This window comes from Polypterus senegalus, chromosome 13 (genome assembly GCF_016835505.1).
Source record: "Polypterus senegalus isolate Bchr_013 chromosome 13, ASM1683550v1, whole genome shotgun sequence".
Lineage (NCBI taxonomy): Eukaryota > Metazoa > Chordata > Cladistia > Polypteriformes > Polypteridae > Polypterus > Polypterus senegalus.
The window spans coordinates 64,622,121-64,636,777 of record NC_053166.1 but is presented as its reverse complement, the minus strand read 5'-3'; the positions used below and the strand labels follow the sequence as shown (position 1 = coordinate 64,636,777).

General features: G+C 36.5%; 1 protein-coding gene across 1 annotated transcript in view; it reads left to right on the top strand.

Annotated features, from left to right (window-relative positions):
* Positions 1-10,940: 10,940 nt before the first annotated feature.
* The window catches only part of slc25a48 (solute carrier family 25 member 48), a 39,236-nt gene continuing 35,519 nt past the window's right edge, over positions 10,941-14,657 (top strand). Inside the window, exon 1 of the mRNA XM_039775910.1 lies at positions 10,941-11,209. Within this exon, the coding sequence (XP_039631844.1) occupies positions 11,164-11,209 (46 nt within the window). The 5' untranslated portion in view covers positions 10,941-11,163. The remainder of the gene's footprint in view (positions 11,210-14,657) is intronic.

Below are 14,657 nucleotides of genomic sequence, written 5' to 3'. Positions count from 1 at the left end.
AATCTTTCCATCTGTTGATTCCAAGGCTCCCAGGGTTTCAGATGCCCTTCCATTGGCGGGAAAACAGCTTGCAAGTAGAGTAGTGGCACCAGGATCTTGCAGAAAGACACTGAGAAGAGAAATAGAACAGTGGGAGGTTAGCAAGAGTTCTTTCTTACTGTATTACATATACAGCATTTTGTAAAAATTACTAAAAGATAGAGGTGGACTATGCACAGCTAATCAGCAGCTCCTGCTGCTGTACAAAATACTAAAATTGTGAGTCTTCAGTGTGAATTTAAAAGATAAGGTGAACATATCATGTTTTACACTGTAAAATTGCTGTTAATTTTACTGTGTAAAACTTAAATAGCAAGGGTAAAAACTATAAAATGTAAATCAGTAAAGCACTGTTTCAGTAACAATGAAGCACTGAAATTAAACATACAGACCAATATAATATGTTTTTGCATTGTTAACCTGTAAAAAAAATCTTTTTCTGTGAAAAAATGGCAACCACTGCACCAAAAATAAGGTAATTTCATCAGAAATTATAATCATGTTATATCTTCCATTTTACTGCACCAAGCAGTTTTAAGAAAATTTGCGGTTTCTTCATCCTCATGTCTACTTTGCTCTATTACACTGTCACATGATTACCAAGAATATTTATTCTTTAACTTTAAATAGCAACTGTACATTAATTTAACTCAAAATTATCAAATGTTTTTTCTTTATGTGGCTGTTCCTTCTAGTCCAAAACTATGTTAATTTGTTGTCTATCCAAAACATGTGGCTTAGTGGTGCTCGAGCTAGATGGCAACACTTGTATCTTGTCCTGAATATATTTTGGACAATTTTAAACAAGATAAGTGTTATCAATGAAAAATTATATGTTGAATTATTGAGTGCTCGGCACATACAGAGCTATAGTGTAATCTATCTACAACTGACTTCCACTCATTTTCTGAGAGGATAATTTGAATGTCCTCTTCCCATTGTCTCCTAGGATCATTGAAAGGAAAATTCTTTGAGTTGTTTTTATATATTGTTGCATGGTTGCCTGTGCCTTCAAACTGATCAGTGTGTAACATTGTTTCATGTCCTTAAAGTCAGATGCACAATGAAATACTATTCTTTCATAACCCAGACTTATATTATGTTTTTGGAAATACAGTATCTTAAACAAAGTCATGATTATGGAAATGAAATCAGTGAAACAAATAAACACTTAAAATGTCCATTCATAGGACTGATAAATCAATTGGGTGGTAAAGGTCACCTGCAGGCTTTAATGCGTGATTCTAATTGTGAAGAGTCCTGTCTTTTATACAATAATGAGGATATATGATTCTTGTAGATTCTGTGCCAAAGGACTGTTTTATCTGGTGACAAACGGAAGGCCAGTGAGGTTTCGATTTGCATGACTTTCTTTTTAATTAAATCAGTACTTCACTAATGATGCTTGAAATTAACCTCAAGTACTTTGAATATTTTGCCAAAAAAAAAAGATTTTTAAAGCTGGAAACAGTTTGGTAGTTGCAATATGTTTTGAATGCACTGGTGGAGCCGCAAGAACGGAAGGGCAGATGTTCTAAATCATATGTACTCATCCAATAGGTAGCTAATTAATACTTCCCACTACACAAGACTGCTGAATTTTACTATATGATGTTATCGGTCCTGTATATTTATGTGTCTTTGAGCATATTTAAACAGCAGGTGGGCATATCAGAATTCCTTTTTTAAATTATTATGTACCAAATCTGATGTATTGCCGAAATTAAGTCTTAAAAGAACAATAAGTTTTTAGGTGTGTTAATATTATAGATGTCTGCATGGGTTTTTCCCCAGGTAACCTGGTTTTCTGCCCAACATCCAAAAGATCAGCATGTTGAGTCTAAATTGTCCTTATGTTAGTGAATGTACAGTAAGCATGTGCATAAGTGTGTCCTGTGATAGAATACAACCTTATTGTTTTGTTGAGATACAAAATAGGCAGGCCAGTAAATGAATTGAAATACTGTAACTTGAAAGGCTTAGATTGAAAGCGCTAAAAAAAGCACTGATGGTACCAACATCAAAACATCAGACAGAAATCGTAATCAAAAAGCATGCAAAGCACTAACTCTCTAAGAAGAACTTGAACTAACTAAATTATGCCAAAGATACAAGTAAAGATATAAAGGGTAATAACTTAAGATTTTTTTAAATAAATCTGAAATGTTTTGCAAGGATCTCAAGATGACACTAAACATTTTAAGGCCTAATTCTAAAGAAAGAAAGAAAAATACTTGTCCAAGTCAAGGCGCTGCTGAATTCTTGCCAAGAATAAACAAGGCAGACATTGGCTATTCTTTGCTGGCTATTTGTGAAATGGGCAGAGATCCAGAAAGCACACATATCTGTGATCTGATTAAAATGCGCAGTTGCATTTTTATTGCAATACTGCCCTGACATAAATGGTCTTGTGTGAAATGTCTTAGACATTGACACACAGATAGCTATTTTAAATTTTCTGTTTCTGTTACTGAATTGTTTGTTTTTATCTTCCAGAAATAGACGCAGATTTAATTTTGAAAAGAATTCATGCACCTAAACAGCATTTACATTGAACTAATGTATGACTGCAATTTAAAGTATTATAAGAGGACCACTAATAATATAGTTTCAATAAAATGCGGTAAACATTTGTGTGCTTTTTCAAATGCAATATCTGCATTATATTACAAAACAAAACCTTTTATAATCCCATTCTTGATCCAATTTATAAAATCTTATCCCCTGTGGTTCCTTCAATGAGAACTTAATCATTAAAGATAAAGTTATTTGATTTTAATGAATGAAAAGTTGTCTTCTGCTGTGCTACCAGCAATGACAACTGATCAGACATTGCAATCACAAAGAGAGGTGTTAAGTTCTTTTTAAATTTAGAAATAAAAAATCAAATGGATGAACAATATAGTGAAGTAGAGCCAGAAAGTAATTTATAAAAACAACAATTTAAACTATGAGAAACATGTAATCAATTATTGCTATGTGTCTATTTTTTGTTGAGAAGTGAATACTGAAAAACAAATTCTTGGTAAACATTAACACCTATTTATTTTTCCAAGATAAATAATTCCATAAAAATAATTATGACTGGCTAATATTACCTCTTGATCAGAAATACATTTATTGCTTTGAAAGAGTTGTTTATTTGTCCCTGGCAATTTCACTTCAGGTCTAAAAAGTTTGTCTAACTTAAATTAACAATAGTGAGCTTAGAAGGAACTTGGCAACGGCTGAGACCCCATACAAACATTCTGTCAATGTCATCGTGAGTGCAGATTTTTTGGCACAAACAAAAAACAGCAAACAACAGGCTTTAAAAGTGCTGAAGAATGACCTTTCAGAATCTTGAGACAGAAAACAAATTGTTTTTAGCAATTTTCAGAAGTAATAATTTAAAATACACAAACTAAAGGATAAGTACTGTATTATTTAAGTTAACGTTATTTCTTCTCAATTATGGTATATATTACTTTGCCACATAAAATAGCGTTCTAAAGTGAAGCATATTTTCTACAGTGAATTTAAAAAATAACTAGCTCACTCTTACATTTTATAATAAAGTTAATTGGTACCAGAATTCTGATTTGAAGAGCCTTAAAACTTACCAAGTATGTCCATTTTTTAAGCCAAAAATATTATTGAGTATTGATCTGTGTCCTGAGATTACACACATATTGCAAAAACCACATATTCATGTCATTTTAAGATTCAAAAAATATAAAAAGCAAAGCACTATTATGAGTTTCAGCTATTGTAAAAGGTGACTGGTTATATGGTTTATTTCACCAGCTACCCCATTCATCTTCCTCCATGGCACCTCTCTAAGCACAATGTGAAATGCTGTCCCTGTTAAGCAGACATTTAGAATAGTAATGACTGAAAAAAGACACATGATCACTTTTATTCTTTCACTATATGGAAACTTATTTCTTTATTTTGCACTAATTGATAATGCATCTGTGTACTTCAGTGAGAGGGAATATTGAGATTGCAAATCATGTGACAAGAACTGAACAGATGTTATAGGTATTCATCCATCAGTCTTCATAAACTGTTTATGCAGGACAGGGTTGCGATACAGCTGGAGCCTATCCCAGTCAGCATCAGATGCAAGGCAGGAACAATCCCTATACAGGAAGCCATGGGTGAACAGACACACACACACACACAGCCTGGGCCCACTTTATTAATGCTAATTCACCTAGGTTAAATGAGGGTGAAGTTTAGTAAGTTCAGTACAAATGTTTTAACATAGGAAGAGTGGCAGCACAGAGCTATCATTCCACAAAGGCGCCAGATACTTTATTAAGTCTGCATGTTCTCCTCATGTACTGTATATACAGATTGATTGGTATTAGAGAGTGAGTTTTCACTCAGACATGTTGCCCTTAGTTCTTTTTAACTATATCCTCAGCAAGAGCAGCTCATTATGTATTACAAATACAGTAATTGGTTTGTGGCGCTTTAATCCATTGTATCACATCCTTTCATTTTCTAGTTTTTTTAATGTCTATCAAGAAGTGCCATAGATTGTCATAACTGCACCCACAGCGGCTGCTACAAGCAGAGAAGCAAGCAGAAAACATATCATTACTTGAAGTAAACAGCACCAACAATCTGTCATAAAATGTATTATTTCCAATTTACATTTTTTGTCACAAGCATGCCTCTGAAATATCTAAGGTATGTTTTCATAAATCAAAACTTTTGCTTCTTCAGAGTGGATGTATTTGATAAGTTTTAAGGCTTTTCTTCACATGGGGACTCTGGTACTCATTCGCTCCATTTTAAAATACAACAGTGAGCTAGAGGCCTATGGTAACACCTATGAATCCCAACAGGGCTGCACCAAACTCCAACTCCCATGAAGCCCTGCGGGTGTCCTAGGCACCACTGCAACCAAGGAGGGCTGCCATCTGGCCACGCTTGCTCTTGCCTCCTGGTCCTTCCAGCTTGGCCCTGGCCATCCATGACAATATATATATTGTGACAGATGGCCAGGACCTTGCCCCATCGAGACACCTAGATCAGGGAAGGATCAGGAAGGGGCGATATCTTCCCTAGATGCAAGAGGGCAGCCCCGATTTCCATCAAGGGCCATGGATATAAGATTAGAAGATCAACCTTGTGGAGATCCGTGGCCCAACCAAGGAGCTGCCTGGATGGTTCCTGAGCCCTGGAGGACAGCACTTCTGCCACACCAAGAAGTGCTGCTGGAAGAAGATCATTAAGCACCTGGAGCACATCCGGGGCATGATAAAAGGGGCTGCCTCACTCCCTTCAACGAGCCGGAGTCGGGAGGAGGAAGACAGAATTTGCAAGAGAGGAGTGGAGGCGGCTGAAGAGAGAAAGGACTGAGGAATAGTGTGTACAAGAGTGGAACTAAATTGTAAATAGGACTGTAAATAAACCCGTGTGTTTTTGGACATTGGTGTCATGTGTGTCTGTGGCCAGGCTATTTATTACTACAGTATATATATATATATATATATATATATATATATATATATATATATATATATATATATATATATATATACTTCACTTTTAAACTCAGTTTCATGTGCTAACTAGTATATACCATGAATTTGAAGAAATATCTGTGGTTTGAAAAATACAAAACTTATCATTTAAATCAAATTTTTAAACATATTACTTTATGATTAGTATCTTGCTAATTTTGTTATTATTTGTCAACAAGTGTAACACACTTGCTGTGATGTGACAACTAAATGTTAATTTAAGTTTGTATTCCAATTTAGGAAATTCAGGAAACAAATATTTTTTTTGTCAAATAATATGTTAATGTGATGAGACAAAACAAAAGGCATGATCACTTTGATGTTAAAGGATTAACCAATTTTGATAGAACAAAATACACAAAAAAAACCACAGCACATGATACATACTTATCATATATACTCACATATAAGTCGGGTCTTGAAACCCGAAAAATCAATCATAAATATCAGACCCTGACTTATTATACATAAGTTCAAAATGCAACACTTACATTTTTTTTTTAACATCTTCTTGCCTCCTCCAATCTCACATCAGTTTCTCAGACGCATCGGATTTTGTTGCAGTTGCACAGTTACCAATTTCTTTCGCTACTTCAATGACGTTTAATTCAAAACCAGCTTCATATTTTCTTCTGATCGAACACTCCATCGTAGCTAAAGGTGTATGAGGGTGTGAGATACAAAAAGCACAAATCAGTGCAAACGTTGCTTCAGAATAGTTTGGCTATTACTGTGTGGTCACGTAGGCACAATACATAGAAAAAAAGGCAGTGTGCCCCGTGGTTACTCTCTCAGGTGGGTGTTAGCATATCATAATCTCTTCAACCAATAGCGTGAGTTTTCTGCGTTCGACTTATACGACTGACATTATAAAATACCAGAAATTATACAGTAAAATCAAGTCCCGACTTATCTGCGGGAAAACTTATCAGTGAGTATATACGGTAATAAAAAATCAAATCACGCAAACTTTCTACTTGCGGAAATGCAGCTGCTTGGATAATTGTCAACATGTGTTGTACAAAAATATCTTAAACTTCTTCTAAAAAGAAAACAAAACATTGTTTCTTGTTAACTTTTTGTTACTGTTGTCAGAAAGCAAAGTTTTTTTTTTTTTTAAATGTGTATAATAATCATATGAACCATGACAGATTTATTCAGGAGTTGCACGGATATCAAAATTGTTGCTGTATAAAATGGCTTCAGATGTAAGCTTAAAGAAATTTTTAGGAATTCCATTACAGGTGTGGATTTAGAGTTTCCAAAAGGCATATTAATTTAGAATCACATTTAATTAAAAATATCACACTGTACACATTCAGTAAGATTAAGATTTTCGCCACTAGATATGGAAAATAATTACTCATCTTTAACAGTAGATTATTTTTTCTTGCCATCATTAATGTGATGAAAACAAATATATTTAAATTTACATTTTAGTCAAACAGCCTTAAAACAACATACTGCTCATGATCTTGAGTAATTATCTAACAACACAATTCATCTAAGAGAAATACCTGGAAAAATCCAGTGGTAGAACAGGCCAGTACAGTATTAGGATATAAAAACCAAAAACTGGAGAGGTGGATTGCCTGCATAGTTCACTACAGTCTAATGGCTTAACCAGGGGCAAATTCTTGCTTTCATCTCAGCTCTCCTCTTAAGGAGATCCCTGGCTTACCTGTTTTACAACTTACATTCAACTTAGAATTCAGTTTGGAATGCAGCAGGAATATGTGTTTCTCTTGAAGCTCTGTATTCTATTGAACAGAATTTTATTGGTAACATTTCCTTACAAAAGGCAGGGATGACTGATTCTCAGTTCAGCTGCTGGCTTTTTTAACTTTGATTGGTTCTTAGAAAAAGATGCAACTTCTTAAAAGTGATTTGATGAAAGAGAGTCCAATGAGGATTAATGTAGCTTTATAAAAGCCTTTCTTCAGTATGATTTATACTGTATATGTATTGTAATGCAGGGCATGGATGAGTTGGCATCCCAGCTGGGATATTTAGTGGTGCTTTCCCTGATTGGAAGAACCTGATTGGAAAAATAACAGTAATGGAAGGAAAGAGGAAGACTTCCTCCCATAGACATATGTTCACCCAGTATGTGAGGTGAAGCTCCCTATTGGGATCCTTCAGAGTTTCTAGAGAGGGCCACAGGATGGAGGCTTCCCTATTATCTTGGAACTCCCTCTGACCCAGAAGTGCTTCTTACTTATGTCTATGATGTACTGAAGGTACTCCTGGGTCTGACTATAGAAAGAGCCTCTCTGCTTCAGCCAAGTGAGTCAGAGTTAGGGGCAGAATAGGGAACGACTTGCTTCGCCTATGTGATTTTATGCCCAAAATTAATTTCAAAATCATGAATCCATTAGTATTTTACCAATCTGTTATCACATATTCATGACTATTTATAGAATCTATTACCAACCTTAATAAATGAAGGTTCTTTCTCAAACTTTCACATGAGTGGTTATTTTAGGGACCAAAAAGGGTTCTGCCTGTGGCATCACTCTTAAGAACCACTTTGGCACCTTTGTTTTGAAAGGTGGAGGAGAGAGAGAGAGACAGCAGAAATAATGTTATTCTTATTAAAGTCTATGAGAAGGTTTGTGCCAAATAAAGAGTAATTTGGAGTATCTGTGGTCTGGATTTGGGGTCTGAGAGCCCCCTCAGTATGACAGTATTAATGTACATGTGTATATATATATTATATATTATATATATATAGGGGCGGCACGGTGGTGCAGTTAGGAGACTGCGGTTCGCTTAGGAGACGGGTCCTCCCTGCGTGGAGTTTGCATGTTCTCCCTGTGTCTGCGTGGGTTTCCTCTGGGCGCTCTGGTTTCCTCACACGATCCAAAGACATGCAGGTTAGGTGGAATGGCGATTCTACATTGGCCCTAGTGTGTGCTTGGTGTGTGGGTGTGTTTGTGTGTATTCTGTGGTGGGTTGGCACCCTGCCCAGGATTGGTTCCTGCCTTGTGCCCTGTGTTGGCTAGGATTGGCTCCAGCAGACCCCTGTGACCCTGTATTCGGATTCAGCTGGTTAGAAAATGGATGGATATATATATATATATATATATATATATATATATATATATATATATATATATATATGGTGGATGCTCAAGAACTTTACGCACTTTTTTTAACTATAATGATAAGAATTTCAAAAACAAATTGCCTCACTTTTCTACATAGTCACCTTCCTTTGCGATGCAATTTTTCCAGCGTTGTACCAACAATTACTACTCCTCCCAACTGCACCTTATAATATTTTATATATATATATATATATATATATATAAAAAATGTATATATATATATATATATTGTCGTGGATGCCAGGATGCCTCCAAGCTGGAAGGAGCAGGAGAGCAAGCGTGGTCAGATGGCAGCCCCCCTTGGATGAAGTGGTGCCTGGGACTCCCGCAGGGCTTCATGGGAGTTGGAGTTTGGTGCAGCTCTGTTGGGATCCATAGGTGCTGCCAGGGGGTGCTACAGCTGCTCCTGAGCCCAAATGGGTGATTCTTTCATCACACCCGGAAGTGCTGCCAGAAGTAGGTCATCAAGCACCTGGAGCACTTCCGGGTAACATATAAAAGGAGCCAGCAGACACTACTCGGAGAGCCAGAGTCAGGTGGAAGGGCACGAAGCTTTCCAAGGAGGAGTGGAGGAGAAAGAGAAAAGAAGAAGAGAAAAATATTGTGCTTGACCTGTGTGAAACGGAGAAGGCATTTCCAATTAGGAGAAGAAAAATAAAAATCAATGTGCCTCCTGCATCTGTCTATGTTGGGTTGGGTGGCTGGTACCCCCCATAGACTTGTCACAATATATATATTGTTTGGTCAGATTTATCTACATAACCATTCATTTGCCAGCCTGCTTATCCAGTGCATTATGTGGTAAGCGTGGAACAACACTAGGAAAAAGCAAAGTAGGAAATTCAGTTATGGAAAAACCACTCATGCACACACCATCACTCACCTACAGTACACTAAGCCAAATTAAAATAAATCCCAATGATTAACTGAATGGCTAGTACATCCATATGTTTATATACATACATACTGTATATAGACTATGTATAGTATAGTAAAGTATATTTAAAAACATTAACAATCATCCATACTTCCATCTTCCCAAACCAATTTATCCAGAATGGAGTCAAGAGGCAGCTGGAATCTATGTAAGCAAGCATTGGGCCCAATACAGGAACAATACCTATAGAGGGTGCCCGCCCATCATTGGGTGAATCCATACATATCAGGTTGTAATGTAGCATTGCCAGTTTACCTAATCTGTATTCCTGCATTCCTTTGCACTATGAGAGAAAAACCAGAGCACCTGTGGACCTGGGAAGAATATGTAAACTCATATGTAGTTGGAGTACTAGATGTAATAATCCCTATTTCTTGCTGAAGTTGCTGTTGGTGAGAAAACTACATGAGCACACCACTGGAGGTGACTGCAGAAGTTCAGAGAAAATGTACAGCAAGCTGTTGTCACCAAGTCAAAAGGTAGAGATGTAGTGAGACTGAGACTTCTCTATCAGTGATGGACAGGTGGGCATAGCACTTAATCTGGGTTGGCAATTTCTAGACTGTGTAGGAAACAGAAAGCCTTCATGTAACCCTTTACTTTAGTCCACATAAACTCAGCCAAATAGTCACAACATATACTGAATAAAGCCTTTATTAAATACAGTTGTTTCGAAATTGATGTTATAAAATGTGACATGTCAATTACTGAATCCACTATGTTTTAATTTCCGTGCTAATTACATGGCAAAAATGGGACTGGCCCTAGCAGAGGGTACTGTTCTATATATGATACTCCCTTTTCTCCCTCCCATTCTATATATATACATATATATATAATATACATGTATAAGGCAAGGATTCAGTGCAGGAATTCTTTATGAGAGCCCTTCACTTTAGTTTGATCTGCTAATTTGGCAAGTTCAAGTACAGTATAAACACCTAAATAAATCCAGGAGAATGTATATTTCACTGTAACTGTGTTATAAATAATACAACCCATAAGAAAAAATTAAAACAGCTACTTTCAGACGACATGTAAGTGAAAGAAAGAAGGAATGAAAGAAAGAAATGTAAAGCTGAACCTCTACAAGCACAGGGTACAGTAAATGCACTTCTGGAAAAATTAGAAACGCTCGTGGAAATGTGAGAAATGATATTTTTAAAACAGATGCGCGTTATTTTATTATCGAACGGGCTAATGATACCCTTCAAGCGCCTCTGTATCTTTCCTGCTCACGTTTCTGTGGCTATTTTTGTTTGCGCCGTTTCTCCCCGTTGATTGGCTGTGCGAGGCGAGGCCGACTTACACTAAAACTATTCCTAAAGTCTTTCGCATGGGAGGCTCGCGGAAACGCCTCCAGCGCAGCGATTTGCTGACCGTGAAAACATTAGAGCGCTGCCTTACAGGTGTGAGACACTGTAATGACTGCTGTGCAATTTTCTAAGATTCCTGGACATAGGCCTACATTTGATAGAAATAAGGAGGCGTACTTGGCTAAGCGACCCGTGCAATGTCGGTATTTGTGTAGATACCAGCTGGTGCAAGTGTTCACAAAATGAAACGTGTTCAAATAGACGACTTTATAGCTGGGTGGATAGGGGGTAAGTTGATTTATGAAATTCACTATATTAAATATTGTTTAGAGAAAACGCAGCATTAACTACGTGAGGAGCTGAGAACAAACGTTAGCATGTATTTGATGCGGTTTTGTGGTGCGATTCCAAATCCAAAGGGACTGCACTAGAGTTGTGGTGGGGAGTGGATCATCATCAATAACAACGATACCTTTAAATATGCACAATACATCCTTAAGTCTCAACTAAATATATTCATTCTAGTGACTTAATGTATTGATTTAATTTAATATAACTGACGTTTGCTGTTGTGTGCATGTTATGCATTAAACTTAAATATGATTACTTGATTTTTGTCAGTAAGATATTATGACTGCATTCATGCGTTTGGTGCGCGAAGTCTGCACGTTAAATTGTTTCTCGTTTACCAAAGTTTTTATAATTTCTTTTTCAAATCTCATACCTTTAGCCTGTGGTCATAAAATGTAATTGATCTTATATATAACACATTTAGCATGCAGTAATGCACAGTCACTAAACGGTTCAAAGTACCGTTGTGCACACTTGATACTGTTTTCATTCCAGACCAACAAATAAATATAAAAGCGTTGTTGATAAAAACTCCAAAATAGAGAAAGGTAAAAAGAGTTTCTAGTTCTGAGGTGTGGAAAGAAGAACAAAAACAGACACATATGCAAAGATAATGTGTAAAGTTAAGCCTATACCACTTATTTAATACAAAACTCATGCAGTTAACAAAAAACATACCACTGTAAAGGTGTAGGAAAGGGATTTGATCCATCGCTAAATCCATTTTAAAATCTACTTATCTAGTTTGGAGCCACTGTAAGCTAGGATGCAACCAGTCTTTGCCCTGGTCAACTATAAAATCAAATTGCAACACAATGTATTATACAGTACATATAAAAAATGTAATCACACTTCATAAACAATAAACTTTCTTTACAGCCTTGTTTTATAGCTTTTTTTCTTCAAATCACTGAGTAGTAGGCTAGTTGTTCTGAAAGGTTTAATTAGTGTAGGTAAATTTTCCACTTATGCACAGGCAGCTTTTTAGAACTAATGCTATTTCTTCATTTGAATCTGCAACTATTTACCAGTCTTTACTTTTTTAGAGATTTAGAATGAACAACATCTCACTTCGAAACCCTTTTCCGTGTTGTATACTCTCTTAATTTAAAGGTTTGTGACATTTCGATATTTCAGAATTGTACATTGTAAGGAGAACTGTAATAATATGGATCCTGTTGCATCCATATTGTTGTTTAGTTCACTGTGCAATGCACCAGATGGACCTCAAGTCATACTTTTTATTCTTTTTCTTGTTAGTTTATCTGCCACATTGTGGCATCCTCATAGATCAATTAGAGTGTAGTTAATAAGTTCATTGTCTGTAAATCTCTTCTGATAAAATCTATCAGTTATGTTATATCATGTGGAAGCCTGCAAGGGCCAGTACTGTGGCATGGCTGGCAAACTTTATACAGTTTTGCCAGTCTCAAGCACCTTGTAAGCCGTTGAGTTTGTATTAATGCAATTGTAATACAGTATTTGCTTAACTGATGCCAGGGTTAGGCTGTGAAAATATCAATTAAATAATTAAATAATTAGTATAATAAGTATTATACTCTTCTCACAATGGGCATCATAAAGTGGGTATAACAATCTCATGCACTCTGCATATTATTTCAGAAGTAGAATTCATCTCAGACATTGCTCATCACATCTTTTCTAATATTCTTTTCTAATATTCAACTTTAAATTGACAAATTCATGAATATTGTAGCATGAAATCTATTAAAGGAAAATGGGTCCATACCATTATGGCCACTACAGGCATCATTATATATGCTGCTTCTGCCACTTCCATTTTAATTATTAACTTTGAGACCTCTACAATGTCATGTCATGACTGTCCTGAGGTGCAGCTGGAATTCACTCCACTAAAGTACTTGACTTTAAACTTTCTGTAAGCCACTGACTTTGTGTTACAAATCAGAAAAAAAGAATTACAAGTGATGTAATTCTTCTCTCTCTATTATATAAAAAAATCCTGGGACGAGACAAGACCTTTTAGCCTGGGACAAGATGTGACTTTTTCAGAGAGATACTTTCACATTCCATGAGACGAGACTTTGTGCCAAGAGATTTAACCACGCCTGGGGCCAGAAATAAATGACAAAAAGTAGATGACAAAGTAGAATGTCATAAAGAGGTTCCAAAACGTTGAGGCGATACACATACAGAGCAGGTTAGAGGTAATGAGGTAATGAAAGTACTAAAATTCGAAAGTCTCAAAAAAGTGATAGTAAATGGAAATTATTACTCAGTGAAATAACGGAACAGCGAAAAGATTGAATACATTGTTCAGATTTAAAGTTTGCCATCAGAAAAGTGTTTCCTCCCAACGAAGAGGCATATCCATGAGAATTAAAAGATTTGCTGTTTGGTGAAAGTGAACTCCACATACACGAGCGGCAGAGAGGCGTAGTGGCTGGCATGTAGCGCAGGATGGGGGGTTGGCAAGCAAAGTGAGCAGGGGGTGAAGCCCCCTAGTTTGCTTTAAAATAACAACAGAACAAGCCATGTTGCATTCTGGATAGCACAATATTGTGGCACCTAGCATGATTGTTTCCCAGCTCCAATGATGTGGGTTTAACTACTGACAAATCAATGCCTGTGTAGAAGCTGGGCATGTTACCTGTGTTTTCTTATCTTTCTTTTTTATTAAGAATCCTAGCTAAAAACTTCAAAATGCCCTGGGGCCTCATGCATAACACCATACTCTATAACACTATAACATGGCGTAAGCACAAAAGCGGGAATGTGCGTACGCACAGAAAAATCCAGATGCAGGAATCTGTGTGTACGCAAACTTCCACGTTCTTCCGCTATATAAATCCCGATCAGCGTGAAAAGTAACGTATGTGCACGTGCCTGCTGTCCCACCCCAACTCCTCCCAGAATTACGTCTCTTTGAATATGTAAATCAATATTAATAGCTCATAAGCTCAGCATTCTGTGAAAAGACAATGGCAAAACCACGAGGAAAAATAGAACAATTTCAGCGAATACTAAGTGGAGGCAAGGAAAAATGTACTATTTGTTGGTTTAAACAGTGGTATAAACAAGAAAAGGAAGCTGATCGAGTGACATAGCGTGTCAGAGAAACCCGAAAGCCCAAGTTCACAAAGTCGCACAGTGCCCGAAATAAAAAAGAAGTCGCATATCAAAGTTGCCGTGAAGGGTGAGTCGTAGCCCACTTCTGAGTGTCATATGAAAGCTTATTAGGGTACAGAGAAAAAAAAAAGGCACACAGTGGGGAAAAAGCACGAAATGTCAACTTTAATCTTGAAGTTTCCACTTTAATCACATAGTTAATTTTGTCATTAAAGCAGAACATCATAAACCTAATCTTAAAATAATTTAATTTACTAGTTTCTCAAATCCCATC